A 19766-nucleotide genomic window follows, 5' to 3' on the forward strand; every position below is an offset into this window, starting at 1 on the left:
GTGTGTGTCATGATATTAGTCTTTTGGGATATATCTCTATATATATATCTATATATCTATATATCTATCTATATATATATATATATATATATATATCTATATCTATATATATATATATCTATATCTCTATATAGATAGATAGATAGATAGATAGATAGATAGATAGATAGATAGATAGATAGATATTGTCCTGGTTGTGTGGTCTGGGTCAAGGCTCCCCTGTTCCCCAGCCCCCTGATTAGTATTTCGGCTCACCTGCACCCCGTTTACCTGAGTAACCCTGATTTCCCCATTTACCTGATTACCCCCTGCTGTACTCACCTGATCCCCAGTCCCTTATTTGGCTTATGGTTCCTGTTCCTGCCCTGCTCACCTGTTCCCCATTCCCCTGATTGTCTCTCCAGCAGGTTATATATTCCCCCCGGTTGCCCTGGCGCTTTGTCGGGTCGTCACATAGTATATGTTGACTCTCGGCTGCCGGATGCTTGATGCCTTGTACTGAGTCTTCATCGCTGTCTGTAAGTCTGTTTGCTCGAGTAAAGCATTGTTACGGCCCAGCCTGTCTCCGCTGTCTGCATCTGGGTCCTCGACTCCTGTTCCCGGCGTGACAGATATAGATATATAGTCATCTGTAGACCCTTAAACACCTCCCTCAATTCTTCCTTCAGAACGTTCTGATGAAATAACTTCAATTAATTATTTTCAGGTATCTCACTTGTGATATTTTGAACGATAGTTGATCTCCCCCCCCCGCCCCCGAAGAGGATTAATGATGTTGACAGCTCCCTCAGAGACCTGGTATGAGAGGAGCCCACATTAGAGAAATCTGACCAACCTAATGCTGCGACTGTGTGCCCGTGTAGCCACACTACCTCTCTGTTTAAGATGACATTTAACAATGACATTTGATGAATAACTATGACAGTACGACCATCCCTTCACCTGCACATAGTGTATACGTCAGACCTTTACGTAAGCAGGGTGTAGTTGTCCTTGAGTTGACACTCAACCTGCATGTCAGTCAGTCTCCAGGAACACTTAATCATGTCACCTCGTGTACTTGCACACATGAAATGAAATGAAATGCCCTTTCCCCCCCAGCCCACAGCAGTGCAACACACCGACAAAACACATCCAAAAACTACAAGAACACACATATCCAAACTAACAAATATATCCAAACCACACATAAAAACAGTGTCCAAGGGAATGAACGCCAGCCAGGATGACTGTCGGAACCGGTGGTCTGCATGGGCTAGCAGCCAGCCCAGCCTGCCCCGCTTCTGCGTCCTGCCAGGCTGCCCTCAGCGCTACCTCTTCAGCCGCAGCTCTTCCAGCCGAACCAGCGCCAGCTCTCCCAGCCAGACACCCTCAACACACCTTCCCGCACGCCACACGACGACACCAAAAACACCGCAGTCAACGCCAGGCGAGGCCGCCGCCGCCAGACCGCTCTCAGTGTTATTGGAACTGCCAATCTGCATGGGCTAGCAGCCAGCCTAGCCTGCCCCGCTTCTGCGTCCTGTCAGACCGCCCTCAGTAATACCTCCTCAGGCGCAGCTCCGGGCAAGGCTGCGGTCCCTGGGCCCACAGTGCAGCAGACCAAGCTGTCCAAGCCGATCCAGCGCCGGCTCTCCCAGCCATCAGACGAAGACAAAAACTTAGATGCAGACGTGGACAAAGGCACTGCATCAACTGCACTGGGTGAGGCCGCCGCAAATGACGATTCGCGCCGCCATCTTCCCACACCGACCCTGGGTGAGGCTGCCATGAACGTGAACTCACGCCGCCGTCCTCCCACACCGGAAGCAGGGGACTTTTTTTGTTTTCTGTCCATTGGCTTTGCATATATGGACTGATGGGTTATCATACCAATGCCAACTAGGTTTTAGGTGGGAAAATATTTCTCATCGTTCTCAGAAGCGAATGGAATCTCCCAGAAATAATTTTTCTTAAACAACACAAAAACAATCCATTTATCTATCTAGCACAATATCATGCAGTGCTTCACGAAAGAGGTTAAATAGGCTGAAGGAAATGGATAAATGACTCTCTGACCCTCTGGCGGACCATTCCAGAGGCCGGGGCCATAAATAGTAGACGATTTCCAGCCAAAGGTCTTGCCCAGCTATTTAGGCACAGACAATAGGTCACTGCCAGAGGACCTGAGGGCAGATCAGATAAATACTGGGGTGGACAGACTTAAACACAAAAAAAAATGATTCTAAATCAGTTCTAGAACAAACAGCCAGGCTGGCTAATCCCTTTAAGGGCAGGGGTGATGTCTCTGTTCGTGTTTCTACTGAAAAAGACCACCAGTAGGTTTTTGAACTGTCTGCAATTGACTGATAGTCAAGGCTGGGAGCCGGGGAGCAGGGCGTTGTGGTAGTCACGTCCATTAGTAATAACACGTGTTGATTTCTCAGCACGTTCTTGTGTTGAAAATGGGCCTCGGGGGTTGCTCTAAAGGGAAACTTTGCCGTCTTTTCATCTTTATCTCCACATATCGGTCCTCGGTAATGCTCGCTATACAATGGCACCATCTCTGTTTAGTTGCTCTGTGTCACTGGGGAGGGCTGTGGATAGGTTGAAAATGTACCCGCTGACGAAGTCATTGGCGAGGAATTCAGGCTGGTGAGAGATACAAGCCATTTCTCTTCCTCGATTCTCAGTCACACCTCCATTGGGAGGGAGCAAGGCACGGTGGGCAGACATCCAGCTTCAAGCAGGAGGAGTTATACACTCACCTACAGACTCCTTCACCAGATCGGGGTAATTTAAAAAGTAAAACGCACAAAGCAGAAATGGCTGGCCGGAGGACACAACAGCGGAGGACGTTGAGGGATTAGGACATATTTCATGATATTTTGGAGGAGTCTACCGTACAGCTATACTCATATGAGCCGGAGTGCACTGAAGAGGAGTTAACTGAAATGGAGCAATGGCTGAGGACAGGTGGCGGGGTTGGATCTCAGACCGCAGCATTCACAGTGAATTCTGGGTATTGTAGGTATGGCTGAATCTAGTCAGAACTTATGTAGAACAATTGCATTTTCTCAGCCAATGTCAGGTGTTCTTGACATTTCTTTTGCTTCTATAAATTCAGGTAACGTTCAAAATTGATATAACATCCACAGTAATGATGGTGAAGTTTCCCTGTTGAAAAACTATCTTCTCTGTCTGCTTAACATGCACCTCAGTGGCCAACTCAGGGTCTGTGATTATGCCAAAGGTATAAATCTGATCTTCGGGGCAGGGGGTGAGCGGCCCAAGTCAGACATTTTCCACAGAGATTTGGTACCAAGCATCTCTGTCTCATCTTAATTCAGTTATAGGGAATTTTGTCATCCACAACTTGATGTCAGTGATACAGTTAAGTAGAACTTCTTAAAGGCCTGATGTCAGTCAGGCCTTTAGGTACATTAGGTTGTCTTATCATCTGCACAACTGAAATTATATCATGTGCGTCTTGATAACATCTCAGAGAGACGGCATATAAAGATGAAGAAGGACTGAACCCAGAATCGATCCCTCAGAAACATCAGATGATATCAAGCCGCTCCAGAGACCGCTTAATTAACTGTGGGGCCTTGGATACCCACCCACTTACAGGCTGTTAGCTAGAACTGCATGGTCAATAGCGGAGATGTGGACTTGAGTCGCTGTGACTGTGACTCAAGTCTGACTTGAGTCATTGATTGATGACTTCAGATTCAAGTTGCAAAAAAAAGAAGTTAGATTTGACTTAACTTGAGCAGCTGTGACTTGAGACTTGTGACCGAATGTCTTGAACGACTTGTCCTGATCCCAGTGTCACCCGAAAGAAGTGCAGTTAAAAAAGTAACGGCGTAGTTGTGGGGTTGTTTTCCTTGTGAAACTGGCTACAGCGACATAAAGCTGGAACTGGTCAAGAGGAGAGCAGACAACATGTGCACTGGTTGTAGCCATGTTGCCAAAAATCACGATCCCTTCGTTCTATAGGATATTAATGTTTATTTGAAATTGTAATAGAAATTATTTCACAATTAAAAGCTCGAGTAGATTGACGCTTTTAAGGGAACACACAATTCTGTTGGTTTGAAAAATTCAAATGAAATTACATTCGATTAAAACACATGAACAAGGGCAGCGTGGCGGTCTATTCCGCTGCCCACCAACACAGGGATCTCCGGTTTGAATCCCCCTGTTACCTCCGGCTTGGTCGGGTGCCCCTACTGACACAATTGGCTGTGTCTGTGGGTGAGAAGCCGGATGTGGGTATGTGTCCTGGTCGCTGCACTAGCGCCTCCTCTGGTCTGCCGGGGCGCCTGTTTGGGGGGAGGGGGGACTGGGGGGAATAGCGTGATCCTCCCACACGCTACGTCCCCCTGGTGAAACTCCTCACTGTCAGGTGAGAAGAAGCGGCTGGTGACTCCACATGTATGGGAGGAGGCATGTGGTAGTCTGCAGCCCTCCCCGGATCAGCAGAGGGGGCGGAGCAGAGACCGGGACGGCTCGGAGGAGTGGGGTGATTGGCCAAGTACAATTGGGGAGAAAAAGGGGGAAACTCCAAAAACAAAAAAACACATGAACAGTTCGGGGAAAGGTGAATCAGGTCATCCGGACACGGCGTTTATTGAGAGAAACGTTTCACCATCATCTAAGTGACCTCTTCAGTCTCACCTCCCGTATAAACAATACAGTGGCGTAACGACCGAAACCAACCATCAGTTTCATATGCAAATTACCGTGAGCATTAACTAGAGTTACCATGGCCATGTGTACTATTCACAGAGGGTTGGGGAATGTTTGCGATCACAGCCTTGTAGGATGGTGACAGGTGTGCTCTTAGGGCCCTCCCCATCAGTTCAGGGATGGTCGTTCCCTCTTATCATAGATGGCCTCTTTGACTCCCCGTTCAAACCGGCGTTCCTCCCTGTCATATGATAGGAGCGCTGCAGGTGGGTGTGGGACAACACGGCTAATAGAAGACTTAAACGAGTTTGACCTGAAGTTTGGATCAAGTCCCCGTCTAAAAGTCTTGGACAAGACATGTGCACAGTTGCAGTTCGAGGTAGAGTAAAGTAGAAGGACTGGACTGAAAAACAAGTGACGTGTCTGGAGGATATTTTACAGGAACGCCTTTCATCCCAAGGGGAAGCTGCTGCTAACCTGCCACGGACCAGCAGTGGTTCACACACCCCATGCGTAGCCTCCCTCCCCGGGGGGGAACACGTTCGGCTAAATCCCCGAGAGCGGTGCTTTTATGTGGCGAGAACGACCCCTGCAGTAAAGCGCCATGTGGACTGTAATCCACGGTGGCTTTGAGTAAATCCTTTGTCTTTTACAGGTACAACAGCCTAATGGGCCGTGGCACCGTACCAACTCCCCCATACTGACAACGTGGCAGAGTCCATCAAGCCCGACCGCCCGAGGAGAACCTCCCCCCTCCATGACGAGCGAGTGGCACAGCATCAGCACGGGGCGTGAACCCCCTACGCCCCACGTTAAGGGGAACATGGCAGCAGGCTTTCCCCTCGCCACGCCCAGGGGCCGTGCACAGGTAAGCCCTCTGGCAGACAGCATGACACAGGTGTGTGAGTGAACATCATGGTGGATTTACTGTTACAGGCACGCGGGCACCGACGTGCCATCGGTGGCAGCTCTGCAGCACCGAGCCGATCAGTAACTCTTAAGCAGCTCATTAAAGGTGTCACCGTTGTAGCTTTGGCTCCAGATAAAGTTGTGTGATTTAGGCAAAGTCTTTGTGTAAATGACAGTAAAAAGTAGTGTCGAACACACGTTGAATAAAATCTGAACTTTAAAAGGGGATAAAAAGGGGGGTCCGGGTAGCGTAGCGGTCTATTCCGTTGCCTACCCACATGGGGATCGCCGGTTCGAATCCCCGTGTTACCTCCGGCTTGGTCGGGCGTCCCTACAGAAACAGTTGGCCGTGTCTGCGGGTGGGAAGCCAGGTGCGGGTGTGTGTCCTGGTCGCTGCACTAGCGCCTCCTCTGGCCAGTCTGGGAGCCTGTTAAGGGGGGGGGATAGCATGATCCTCCCATGCGCTACGCCCCCCCCCTGGTGAAACTCCTCACTGTCAGGTGAAAGGATGTATGGGAGGAGGCATGTGGTAGTCTGCAGCCCTCCCCGGGTCAGCAGAGGGGGTGGAGCAGAGACCGGGACGGCTCAGAAGAGTGGGGGAGTGATTGGCCAAGTACAATTGGGGAGAAAAGGGAAGGGGGAAGGGGGAAGGGGGATGAAGACTAATAATAGCCTCGTTTTGCTGTGGTTAGAATGATGATTTCAAACTGCAAATTCAAAATGAGAATCATTTAATAACGCCAAAGCAAAATCTGGCAAAGCTGACGCCAGTACTTTTAAATGAATGGGCCAGCATGATGTGCCCGATGACAGTTTGTTGTTGTCGAGCTTCAGCGACTCGGAAATAATTCTGATCGGTCTTTTTTCCCACGCAACGCTCCGCCGTTCCCTTCCACACACCTTTAAACGGGGACGTGCTTGCTTGGCAGCGTGATGTATTGAGAGATGTGCCTGGGATTCTGCTGTTTACTCATCACTTCTGACCCTTGCAGATGTGAGCAGTAATCTCTGAACAGGGCGACTTCTAGCCCGAGTGCCTTCACAAAAGCAAGCACGGAGCGAGGTAACGGGATTATGTGTGGCCCACAATGTCAGCGGAGGAAAAGGGAGGGAGATATTAAAGTGCCCTTTACACTCGAGTGGTGAGAAAATCTCCTCAGCCGCTGTGCAGAGAGGTCCTGCAGCCGGAGTCGGAGAAGGGCCATTTCAAAGAGAACCGGAGGACAGGAGCAGAGGATGCAGCAAAGAGATTCAGGGAACAAAACATGGGGAGGAAAAAAACATGTAACACTTGGTAGATTATGAAGAAACTGCTGGGACAGGCTCCGGCATCCCTACGACCCTGAGAGCAGGATAAGCGGTTTGGATACTGGATGGATGGATGTTCTGCGACACGGCCGCTCGACTCTCTCACCGTGTTTATGTACGGTTCACATCTTACTGAAGGTTTGAATCAATACCACCCTCAATTAGGTACAAGAGTGGCTCTTGAGTACCAGCTTCATGAGAGAAGCTGACAATTTGACCAAGTCCGTCATCTAAACGGTCTCTGGAGAAAGCCTCGTTACACGGTAGCCCAACACAGGACGGAGCATGGGATAGACATTTAATACCGAGGATGTGTTGTTGTGTCCACCAGGCTTTGCTATGCAGGCTTCCTGAAACTCACACAGACACACCACGGCATCTTTTAAGCTGTTAAGGAGGAGGGGGGGGGGCTTGGAACGGCTTTTACAGAAAGTCTTGCTATATTCTGGACACACTTTCAACAGAAATTGAGTGCCGGAGTAGAAAATATAGCAAAGTGAGATTTGAGGGGGGAAAATGTTCAGGGCAAACTCGTCAGTCTATAATCCCCTAGTCTCTGTGCTCTCACCCTCCTTTCCAGCCTCCAATTACAAAGAGGAAAAAATGCCCTGCTTTTTGACTCCTCAGAAATACACAGGCTCTCCATCAGAACCCAATTTGGTTTGGTAATGAGACTGTGCTCGTGCATTTCCCCGTGCAGACAGGCCAATCTGCAGTTGCCAGCTCACACGAGGGCTTTGCTGAGCCGGAAAGCTCTGAGGAAATTGACTGGAGAAAGTGTTGCCTTTTTTCATTTGGATAAAACTTGGAGCTCACCTTGTACAGTTTTCCTAACACAGCCTTGACAAAGCGGAGGACACATAAATTTAACCACAACCTTGGAAATGTTCATGATCAAAAACCCTGATTTTGTGAGTATGTTTGGTGTAACATGTTTTGGTTAGAGCGCCAACTATGCCATCTAAATGGAATATTTACACACTTTATTCACATACATATATCAGGTTTATAAGATCATGGGGCTCATACCCTGCTGTCATGTCACAGTTAAACCTGTGTGAGACCAAAACTGAGTATTGTTTGACACATTCTGCTGATTGTGTTTTTCTGTGCCTTGGTTGTGTTGTTTCAAGCTTTTGGTAATATTATGGCTGGTTTATATTTGTTATCCCATCTTCAGCTGCTTCTCCGGGGTCGGGTCATGGTGGCAGCAAGCTAAGCAGGGCACTCCAGACCTCCCTCTCCCCAGCAACCCCCTCCAGCTCCTCCTGGGGGATCCCAAGGCGTTCCCAGACCAGACTGGACATGTAGTCCCTCCAGCGAGTTCTGGGTCTACCCCGGGGTCTCCTCCCAGTTGGACGTGCCTGGTAAACCTCCAAAGGACGGCGCCCAGGAGGCATCCTGATCAGATGCCCGAACCACCTCAACTGGCTCCTTTCGATGTGAAGGAGCAGCGGCTCTACTCCGAGCTCCCTCCGGATGTCCGAGCTCCTCACCCTATCTCTAAGGCTGAGCCCAGACACCCTACGGAGGTAACTAATTTCAGCTCCTTGTACCCACGATCTCACCCTTTCAGTCACTACCCAAAGCTCATGACCATAGGTGAGGGTTGGAACCAAGACTGACTGGTAAATTGAGAGCTTTGCCTTCCGGTTCAGCTCCCTCTTCACCACAACTGTCCAGTACAACATCCACATTACTGCTGATGCTGCACCAATCCACCTGTCAATCTCCTGCTCCATCCCACCCTCACTTGTGAACAAGACCCTGAGATACTTGACCTCCTTCCTCAGACTTGGAGGTGCTGACTCTCATCCCTAGCCGTTTCACACTCGGGTGCAAACCTCCCCAGTGTGCACTGGAGGTCGCGTTCTGATGAAGCCAACAAAACCACGTCATCCGCGAAGAGCAGAGATGCAGTTCTGATGTTCCCTCAGAATTATATGTTTATTTAATTATTTAATTATAATTATATTCAGAATTATATATTTTTCCTAATTAGTCTCATGATTACAAAAAACATTGGAAATGTCAATATTTCCCTTACCAATTATTCAAACAGAGACAATTTGCAGTATACTTGTCAGATCATACATGGCGAGATAAGTTCAGATGAAGGTGAAGAATCATTTGATGTGGATCAGATAAACTTTGATACCCCCAGGTCACAGGATACTGCTCTCTGCTTTTCAGTAAGCGTCAGGCGAGTCAGACTTACGTAGTCCTCGTATGAGTCATGTGTGATCGGTAAAAGTGGAGGCCGGTATCCTGGATTCCCCGCTACACCCCTGGTCCGTGGAGCTTGTACTTCCCTGGACAGAATAGCCGGAGGATGGGTGCTATGTGTCGCTGCTGTCCCGCGAGAAGACACCGCCCCTCTTCCTACACCGCCATGGCTCCTAGTGAAACAAGTAGAGAGAGGGACACACAGCACTCGTGTTTACCTCCATCGCCACTGGCAGAGCAACTACACACATCACACATAAGCCACTTGGCTTCAGCAGGTGTTGACTCTACACTTGTCAGAGGTACACAAGCTTTGGCATACATATAAGGATACGGGATACAAGAAGATATATTGATTTGAGATTTGATTTGAGATGCTTTATTGATTCCGTTGGGGAAGTTACGCCCTCCATTTAACCCATCCTAGCTGTGTAGCTGGGAGCAGTGGGCAGCCTCCGTGCAGCACCAGGGGACCGACTCCAGTTGGTCTCGCCATGTCTCGGTCAGGGGCACAGACAGGAGTAGTGACCCTAACATGCATGTCTTTTTGATGGTGGGGGAAACCGGAACACCCGGAGAAACCCCACCGCAGACACGGGGAGAACATGCAAACTTCACACAGAGGACGACCTGGGACGACCCCCAAGGTTGGACAACCCCGGGGTTGGAACCCAGGACCTTCTTGCTGTGAGGCGACGGAGCTAACCACTGCGCCACCGTGTAGCTGTATTGTATATTGTCATGTTGTCTGAGTCAGTCCTCCTGTCGTTGGCAGACACATCCAGGTGATTCTAGTGGATCAGCATATCAGGTCTACCTGCTGAATTCATTGATTTTCATGTGTGTGTGTGTATAAGAGAGAGAGAGAGAGAGAGAGTGGGGGGGGGGAGTCTTATGAGCCTATGTGAGAATGGATGCTGGGGGGGGGTGGCTGTAAGGCCAGTGGACTTGTCTCAGCATAGATGAGGGACTTGGAAAAGGAATCCTTTCATAAACATCAGTGTAAACATGTGGGACCGGCATCGTACCAGGATCCACCAGAATGGGACAACACGGCAGCGTTGGGGTCAGAAAGCTGGCTGTTAGGTGGAGCTGTCTGTTAGGTGGAGACTGGCCTCCACCAAAACCAAACAAAACAAACAAAAAAACGACCCCATAGGACGGTTGTACAAGCAGACCTATAGTCACGCTTTAAAGTTAAGCGACCTCTAGCGGTCGTGTAAATAACGACAATCTGGTGTCTCGGGTGCCTCGTCATCTTATGACCTTTGACCTTCGTTACCGATCAAAAGGCGACGAGCCGAGGGGGGCGTGGTCTGCACGCTTCACCGCACGTCTGAGCTCCGGTAAGTGCGGCGGTATCTAATTGGGATGTTTTGATTGTCTGCGGTGACGTCACGCGGGTGGCCGGGTTGGTTCAGTTTGACGTTTCGGTTACAAATCGGGCGCGTGGTTTGACCCATCAGTAACGCGCTAGCTCACGCGCCAACAGCTCGGCTAGCTGGCAGTCAGCTCGTGCCGTATGTGACGCAGGGACAGCTGTGACGTCACACTGGGCGCTGCTCTCTCTACCGCCCCGCTGGCAGCAGAGCACATGGATCAAATGAATGGCGAGGAGTACTTATGTTCAGCTCACCAGACCGAGACGTGGTAGGACACTGAGCCAGCAGGGGGCAGTGTTCTCCAGAAGGGGCCAGTGTGGGTGAAGGTTTTCTTCCGACCAAGCAGTCACACGCCTGATCCCACCAATCAGCCGGGAGAGGCTTTGTTGAGGAACCTGTGCTTGGCTGGGACAAAAACCTCTACCCACACCGGCCCCCTCCTGGATGAGACTGCGCCCCCTGCCTCAAACTAACGGTAAACTCTGACGGGTCAGATTCTCTGACCTGAATAGGAATTTCTGCCTCACTGCCACAGGAAACAGCGTTATCCTTCTGTGTCCCGAACGGCAGTTTGATAAGCGTTCCCAAAAATGCTGCCTCTTTCCACTTCCGGTATAGTCACAACTTTTGATAGCTGTCTAAATCTGTGGCCTGATCAGAATGTCACCGGGTCACGCCAGGGTCACAACTATCAACATGCACAGAGGCGAGAAGTGTCTAGCATATCTCCTGCCGCCGGTAGGGGCGCTAATTTAGGAACCGCTCCTGTGGGTCGTGTTAGAGCAAGTGTTTCTCAACCCAGTCCTCAAGGACCCCCTATCCTGCATATCTTCTTTGCAACCCTGAATAGGTACCTGTTTGTAGTTATTCAACCAATCAGCAATGAATTTTGTCGGATGTTGCACACCTTGCATAATTAAGTGCTGCGAGATGATTGGTCGAGTAAGTACAAGCAGGGCTACCTATGCAGGGTTACAATGAAAATCTGCAGGATAGGGGGTCCTTGAGGACTGGGTTGAGAAATACTGTGTTAGAGGGTAGGAACAGACGACCCACGTGGTCGTACGGGTTGGAGGACTTGTTGATTAGTTGAGGACTCGGTAAAAACTCCCAAGAGAAAGAGGATACACAGGACCCCGGATGCACGGTCACCTGGGAAGTAGTTTCCTCGGTAGCAGTCCACTGTGTCCCCGGATGTACAGAAACACTCGAAGCAGAATTGTTGGTGTGTATTTTTAATGGAGATTCACAATAACTGCTCATTGGTGTGCCATGACAAGAAGCGGGGTGACAGGGAGGCGGCGGTGGCTTTGACTCGGCAGCGGTGCAAACCACTACTGCAATTAGCTCAACTGGTAGAAGTTGATGTAGTGCAAGCTGACAAACTGATGGACCTAAAACATCCCCCAGGTTTATCACGGCTGGTGTGCTGCAAATGAGGAGACGTGCAAGAGGTCTGATATGAGGGAGCCTTCCACACAGACGGCCACATACCCCACCAGACCTACCAAGTACCACGCAGCAGAGGGAGGTGAGTGTGGAGGTGTTTCTGCACAAGGCTGTGTTACCTCTGACTTGGAGGGGCGACCACCCAGGTAAGACGTGTGCCCAACACGTGCATGGTGCGAATTCAAGTGAAAGGACAATGTTGGAGGCCTTCGCTACAAACCGGGGGTTGAGGTCTTACTGCTGATTATTTTGAAATATCAAACACTATTTTTACCAGCAAGGCAACTCAGCTGACTTGGAGATGAAGTATTGAACAATGTTTTGCTTCTAGAGCACTTGGGCAGAAAATGGAGCAAGGGTTGAATACTTGTTTTTGACATTTGCAGTATGTCATGTCACGCAGTAGAATATTTTCTCTTCTCAGCTCACCTGAGCAATTTGTGTGGCTCTGTCAAACCCCAACTTCACTGCAAAAGACACGATGTGCAACAAAGCATAAAGCATAAGAGGGTGAGCACATTGTTTTTCTTAATGCGCAATCATTTTTTACAATAACTTGAATAAAAACAAAAAACTTTTTATTTTATTTTTTTGGGTTTCCCCCCTTTTTTCCCCCACCCAATTGTACTTGGCTAATTACCCCACCCTTCCGAGCCGTCCCGGTCTCTGCTCCACCCCCTCTGCTGATCCGGGGAGAGCTGCAGACTACCACATGCCTCCTCCCATACATGTGGAGTCACCAGCTGCTTCTTTTCACCTGACAGGGAGGAGTTTCACCAGGGGGACGTAGCGCGTGGGAGGATCACGCTATGCCCCCCCAGTGCCCCCCTCCCGAACAGGTGCCCTGGCCAGCCAGAGGAGGCGCTAGTGCAGAGACCAGGACACATACCCACATCCAGCTTCCCACCTGCAGACACGGCCAATTGTGTCTGTAGGGATGCCCGACAAAGCCGGAGGAAACACGGGGATTCGAACTGGCGAGCCCGTGTTGGTAGGCAACGGAACGGACCGCTACGCGACCCGGACGCCGCCCATTTCTCGATTCTTAAATCGTTATTTTGTCCATCTGGACCACAGACTCAGGTTGCATAGGAAGTGTCCTGTCTGTCATGGTGGGGGACACGCTCCGGTCTCTGTGGACCGCTGGTGAACCGATTTAACCGGGTAGGACGTTGCTGTGGCAAACAAAGACATGTGGGAAACGAGTCCAGAGGGAAAACCAAAGGCTGAGGCGTGACGCTTGACAGATGTAGCCGCGTCTCTGGCAGACAGGCGATCGGTATAATTGTAGAACAATTTGGTGGTGAAGTCTGATGAAGTTCACACGTGTGCAGATTATTTGCTGCTGCGCTGACGGCACACAAACCACAGTGGCTGCTACTCCTTGTTTGTTGTCCAAGAAAATTCATGTCAACGGGTGTATTTCCCTCTGGCTGCTACACCCAGCTATGATGGAGCGCTGCTCGATTGTAATATTGATTGGTTGTCCAGCTGAATGGCCACATTGTCATCACATATCAGATGGATAAAATAATGCAACATCCTGGGGATTGCAGTCCCCCCCCCCTCTTTTTCTCCCCAATTGTACCCGGCCAATTACCCCCCTCTTCTGAGCCGTCCCAGTCTCTGCTCCACCCCTCTGCCAATCCGGGGAGGGCTGCAGACTACCACATGTCTCCTCCCATACATGTGGAGTCGCCAGCCGCTTCTTTTCACCTGGCAGTGAGGAGTTTCACCAGGGGGACGTAGCGCGTGGGAAAATCGCACCCCGACTGACCAGAGGAGGCGCTAGTGCAGTGACCAGGACACATACCCACATCCGGCTTCCCACCTGCAGACACGGCCAATTGTGTCGATAGGGACGCCCGACTGAGCTGGAGGCAACACGGGGATTTGAACCGGCGATCCCTGTGTTGGTAGGCAAGGGAATAGACCGCCACGGCAGTTTTAAGGACAGTGGGTGTATCACCTTGCAGGCGTTGTTGAAGTCGGCCGTAGGCTCCGGGCCTGGACACCTCTTCCTCTGCTGGCGTCATCAGAGCCGTTCAAGTAGGACAGCTCTCTCAGCTGCTCCTGCCTGATCTCGTCGTTGTAGTCCTGTGGGAACAAAACACAACACGCCTCAAACCGTCAAAATAACAAGGGCATTTGTCATGAACACACAAGAGGTGTTGTGCAGATGTCGTCCAGCTGGACTTGTCCTGATAGTCACAGTAAACACCGGGCTCTGCTGAACGTTCATCAGAACCGAGGATATTAAAGTCAAGACTTGTACAACAGATGAGAGATGACTCAGACGGGGGAGACATTTTTTAAAATTTTGTATTTGAACTGTATTGAGCCCGATATAGTGAAAGGGCACTACTTATTTTGTTTTCTCATTTATTTATTTATTTTACAATAACGAAATAGGCGGCACGGTGGCACAGTGTTTAGCACGGTCGCCTCACAGCGAGAAGGTCCTGGGTTCGAGCCCTGGGGTAGTCCCACCTTGGGGGGTCGTCCCGGGTCGTCCTCTGTGTGGAGTTGGCATGTTCTCCCCGTGTCTGTGTGGGTTTCCTCCCACAGTCCAAAGACCTGTAGGTCAGGTGAACCGGCAGTACTGAATTGTCCCTAGGTGTGTGTTTGTGTGTGTTTGTGTGTGTGTGTGTGTGTGTGATGGCCCGGCGGCCTGTCCAGGGTGTCCCCCGCCTGCCGCCCAGTGACTGCTGGGATAGGCTCCAGCATCCTGCGACCCTGAGAGCAGGAGAAGCGGTTGGATGATGGATGGATGGACCATTTGAGTAAGTGATAATTATGTAAACGTTCCTTCTCGTTGGTGGAACAATATGGTGAACATCCATTTTGGGAGAAACATTTCTCTGTGCTGAATGGTTTGTAAACAACCGTACACAACTGGGGTCCACTGGTTGCACACAACCACACACAGCTGGGGACCATTGTGTTTGATACAGCCTGTTTGCCAACATATTGCCCTGAAATCAGTCTAGAAGACAAGATGGAGTCAAACGTGGCAAAGTCAGGGTGTTTCCAGTAGTGTACCGTGGGGTTTCAGTCAGAGCCTTCAGTAACGAACTGCACCCTCCCCCCCTCCACACACACACACACACACACACACATTTCTCATATGGGTGAAGATGCAGCCACATACAAAATACACTACCACGCACTATATGCACTACAGGATCAACACCAACCAGACAGCTGATCTTCAACAACCACAACACACCCCACTGTGTACTGCAGCAGCTGTTGCAGCATCACCATCAGATCTTCCTTCATGTCACTCAGCAGCCAGACTGCACACACACACACACACACACACACACACACACCACATGACACAAAAACAACAAACGCAAAGCAACGCCTCTTTCACCTCAGGCGACTGAAGAAGTTCGGCACGGGGCCCAGGGTTCTACGGGCCTTCTCAGAGGCACAACCGAGAGCGTCCTGACGGTGCACCACCGCCTGGCATGGCAACTGGACCGCCCACAACCGCAACACACTGCAGAGGGTTGTGCGCACGGCCCAGCACATCAGTGAATGCGAGCTTCCCTCCATCCAGGACATACACAACGGATGCTGTGTCAGCAAAGCCCGCAGGATATCAAAGACCCCCCAGCCCCCCCCCCCCCCAACTATGGACTGTTCCAGCTGCTCCCATCAGGCAAGCGGTACTGCAGCCTCAAAGCCCGGACCAGTAGGCCCCAGAACCGCTTCCTCCACCAAGCAACCAGGCTGCAGAACAAAGGACACTGAAGACACTAAGCCTGGTGCCGGACCGACGGTACTGACCACACACACACACACACACACACACACACACACAGCGCCGTACATACACCACACACTATTATTATTGCTGGTTTTTGTTCTGCTTTGTTGTTGTTGTTTTGTTGGTGTTGTTGCTGCAGGGTTGAGCAGCCGAAACTCAAGAATGTTGTTCTCTTGTACTTTTGTAATGAGACGTGACGAGTGAAGAATCTTGACTCTTGAAACAGCTAGGAGAGTGCAGCCAGTGGGCTGCAGACCTCCACCAGGTGTAGCTCGCTGCCTTCCCCGGTGGTCGGACGTGGAGACAAACCACCCTTTTGTCGCCTAGTGGGCGGAGGGCCCGTGTGAGAAGACGTCAGATGTGTTAAACCGTCGCAGTTCTCAAGATGTAAAACGAACGGAGGCGAGAAAACGTAGCTCAGCCGCGGGAAACGCGTTCCTGTCGCTGCCGAGAGGGTTTCCAGCTGTGGCGGTGATTCATCCTCCTCTTGACCTTGAGGTTTAGTAGCAGCTTTACCGCTGGAGTCTATGGGGGTTCGGCGTGCCAGTCCCCTCGTGACGTCAGTCAAGTGGACACGGCAGCGATGTGAATGGAGTGGAGTACTGTGGTCCGTCCGGTGTGTATTGGTTGGCTAAGCTAACCACAAGTAAGCTAACCACAAGTAAGCTAACCACAAGGGACCCAACGCACAGAAGCCGTTTAACGTGCTTTAGTCCTGCTCTGCTAGGCACTGCCGTAAACCAGGATATGGTCTGACCCCCTCCTCCGGGGGTCACTCGCTATCATGTACTCTAACCTACGACACATCAGTACCCCCCCCCCCCACCACCCCTTCACAACATTCAGTTTTCAGATGTAAACACTGATGAATGAACAGGTTAACTTTTCTTTCTTTCTTTTTTTTGAATCTTAGAAAGAAAGAAAACTACACCCCACTACCTTGTTGTTGTTGTTGTTGTTGTTGTTGTTGTTCAGTTTAAAACGTTTATTTGGGAAGGGACAGTGCACATTAATCAACATTTGGGGAAAAAATCTAAATGTACTAGGGCTGGGCGACATGGCCTTAAAATAAAATCTCCCATTTTTTCACACCAAACTCGATTTACGGTTTTAATCGATTTTTTTTCCTTCTTAAAAACACACAACAAATAACAAAGAAATTATTCAAAGCAAGTTTTGCTTTTATTTTGTTTTGATTTTCCCTTTCGGGATTAGAACAAAACTTCCCCCCTTAGGGTTAAAGTGCAACAAAACACAGGACTTGAAACAAGCGTGTAAACAAGATGGCAGGCCCTGCCCTTGTCAACAACAGCAACAATGTAACATTTCAGCAGCACCTTTCTACTGGCTTCAAACAACGTCCCAACGTACAGGGACCTAATCTCCCAGTTTGGAAAACATGCCTCAGAAAATGTTCCCCTCTCTGACAGTGATACCGTGCACCTTCAACCCAATGTAAAACCAAACATGAAAGTGCTTCCTCTTGGAAAGAAAAAGGGTTTCTGATAAAACACTTTTTGAAAACATAAATTTAACATGTCAGATTACATGCCGTTACAACAGTAGATAATTTTCCCCACTGGGATTGATACAGTGCAAACAAGACTTTCCTTTAAGTTCACATGTTGTGCATTTAAACGAAGGTGCCTCTTGTATACAACAATTATTTTGAATCCTTGAATATGTGTACAAAATCAAAACATCTGCATGCATTGCATAGTCAACATCAAATGTTAGTAAATGTACAGGACGTGAGGTGCTTGCAATGCTGTCTTTAGTTTTTTTTTTTTACAAATTCTTGGCAAGGAATACAAGCCTGTGTACTACCTCTGGCTTGAGGCATGCCCTGTTGCCTGTAACTGCCACCCCCCACACTAAAAACCCTCTCTGACGGGGTACTTGTAGCAGGGATAGAAAGGTATTTCTTGGCCAGATTACTGAGCCTTGGGAAGTTTGGATCGTGGCGCTTCCACCACTGAAGTGGATCAATATGTGGGTCTGCCTCAGGGGTCAACAGGTAGGTTGCCAGCTCAGTCTCTATGTTCCCTGCCTCTGACTGGTGGGGAGACGGCAGTGGCACATTCTTCTTGAAGAAGGAAGCTAAAGTCGTTTTCTTATTCGGAGGAGGCTGTGCTTCTTGACACACCTGCACAGCTGGACCAGGCTGCTGTGGTGTACTCTTTTCAGCAGGCACAGGCAGAGACATCAGCTCAGGCAGAGACATCAGCTCAGTGACAGCCCTTTTGTTGACTTGTTCCACCTTGCCTGGGTCAATGTAGGTTGTTGGGAACCTGGGGTCCATCAGGGAAGACATGTCTAAGAGTTCATCCGTCACAGGGTTGCTGTATTTGTCATCAAGGTAGCGAAGAATGTTTGTTTTTGTAGTTTCAGTGAGCTCGGTGTCTTCCTCCTCAGGCTGTAGGAGACTGGTTTTGAACAAATGGAGCACCCGCCGGTTTAATGTAGGAAACGCTAACATAGGCCTCCCCGGACAGGGCCTCAGTAAGGTCTTGGAGTGGTCTGACAGCTTTATTTATGGACTCTGAAACATCAGTGTCTTGCCAAGTGGGCACGAGATGCCGACGTTTCCTGTCTGAGCCCAGGACACGGGCCATGGCCTTCTCCTCTTCCAGAAATCTCTGTGTCATTTTTTGTCGTGAACCCCATCTGGTCGGGGACTCGGTTATTAGCTGATGAGACCAAGCTCAGTCTGTACTTCACCCATCTCTCTCCTTTGTTTCCAGCGATACTAGGAAAAGGCAGCAACAGCCTTTATACAAACCCCAGTGGCACGTCCAGTCCGTGGGTCCTTCACACCATTCTCTGATAATAAATAAATAAAGACAACACAAACAAAACCGTTTTTGCTGTGGCATGAACTACATTCACACACTTACTCTTCAGCGTGTCACAACAAGTCTTTTTACACATTTCAACATTTTATTGACGCAAACGAAAGACACACAAACACAGGGCATGTGTACCATTATGATGAATCGCGCCTGTACATTTAGAGTAAATGTATTAAATTGATTAAAATGCATTAATCATGAGTTGTGCATGTAAACATCATGCATTAAGGGGGCTTGTAGCACCCAATGATGTAATAACTTCCTGATAATGTAATAACTGATCGAAAATGTAATGAAACTCAATAATGTAATAAATGGTAAATAGTAATTGCAATAACATGTCCTGACTGGCATTGTAATAACATGTTTACTGATAAAGTAATATCTTATTACGTCACTGGGAATTAAATACATTTTCAGGTCGACCATTTTTTCCACATCACTTGAATGCGTCATTAGCCTCCTACCTATAGCGCTGTGCAGGCTATGTCCAAAGCCCTGGAGGTGGGCCACTCGCTGTCTTTGAGAGCTTTGGTTATGTCGGTGCCACTGCCTGTTGTCATGCAGATGAGTCGGTCTTCAGCAAGGTTGCAGGAGTTCAGAGCATCTTCTAGGCCCTGGGTAATTAGCTCTCTTTAGCGATCCCCAGGGAAACACGCTGTTTGGAGACAGACGCTTCGCACAGTCCAGCTGTTGTTGATAAAATGTCCAGTCAAACTCATGTCGGGCTGCATGGTTCGGCTGGACCCTAAAAGTCTGTTGTGGTGGACTAAAACGACCCCTCCTGCAGCTCTCTAGCCATCTTTTCCCATGTGCAGTTGTGCAGGTGGGGCAAGGCAACTCCGGCAAAATACTTGCGGCTTGGTAGGACATACTTGGGATGGGAAGTGTTTAACATGTGGGTAAAGCCCGGCTTTCCCACAGTGTACATGGGGACCATGTCTGTAGCCATATGCAGCGCGACTGCATCAGTAAGAGTTTTCCACCGCGTTCCTTTCTTGTCGTAAGGGACACAATGTGAAAAGGACTCGGCTAATGTGGATTGTTTTTTGGCAGGTGTTTGTGGGCTGTGGTCTTGTGGATCTCATTTCTCCCACTCCGCTGCAGGCCTCTGCTTTAGGTGCTGAAATACATTCGTCGTGCTGCTGCTGCTGCTGCTGCTGCCTTTAGAGCAAACTGTGCAGTAGG

At 49.5% G+C, this 19766-nt stretch overlaps 1 protein-coding gene across 1 annotated transcript in view; it reads right to left on the bottom strand.

Moving 5' to 3' along the window:
• khdrbs2 (KH domain containing, RNA binding, signal transduction associated 2) overlaps positions 1-19766 on the bottom strand; it is a 120548-nt gene that overhangs the window by 12914 nt on the left and 87868 nt on the right. Inside the window, exons 5-6 of the mRNA XM_056292355.1 lie at positions 13918-14045; positions 9110-9290 (exon numbers count right to left, since the gene is read on the bottom strand). Coding sequence (XP_056148330.1) covers positions 9110-9290; positions 13918-14045 — 309 coding nt within the window. The remainder of the gene's footprint in view (positions 1-9109; positions 9291-13917; positions 14046-19766) is intronic.

This window comes from Lampris incognitus, chromosome 13 (genome assembly GCF_029633865.1).
Source record: "Lampris incognitus isolate fLamInc1 chromosome 13, fLamInc1.hap2, whole genome shotgun sequence".
Lineage (NCBI taxonomy): Eukaryota > Metazoa > Chordata > Actinopteri > Lampriformes > Lampridae > Lampris > Lampris incognitus.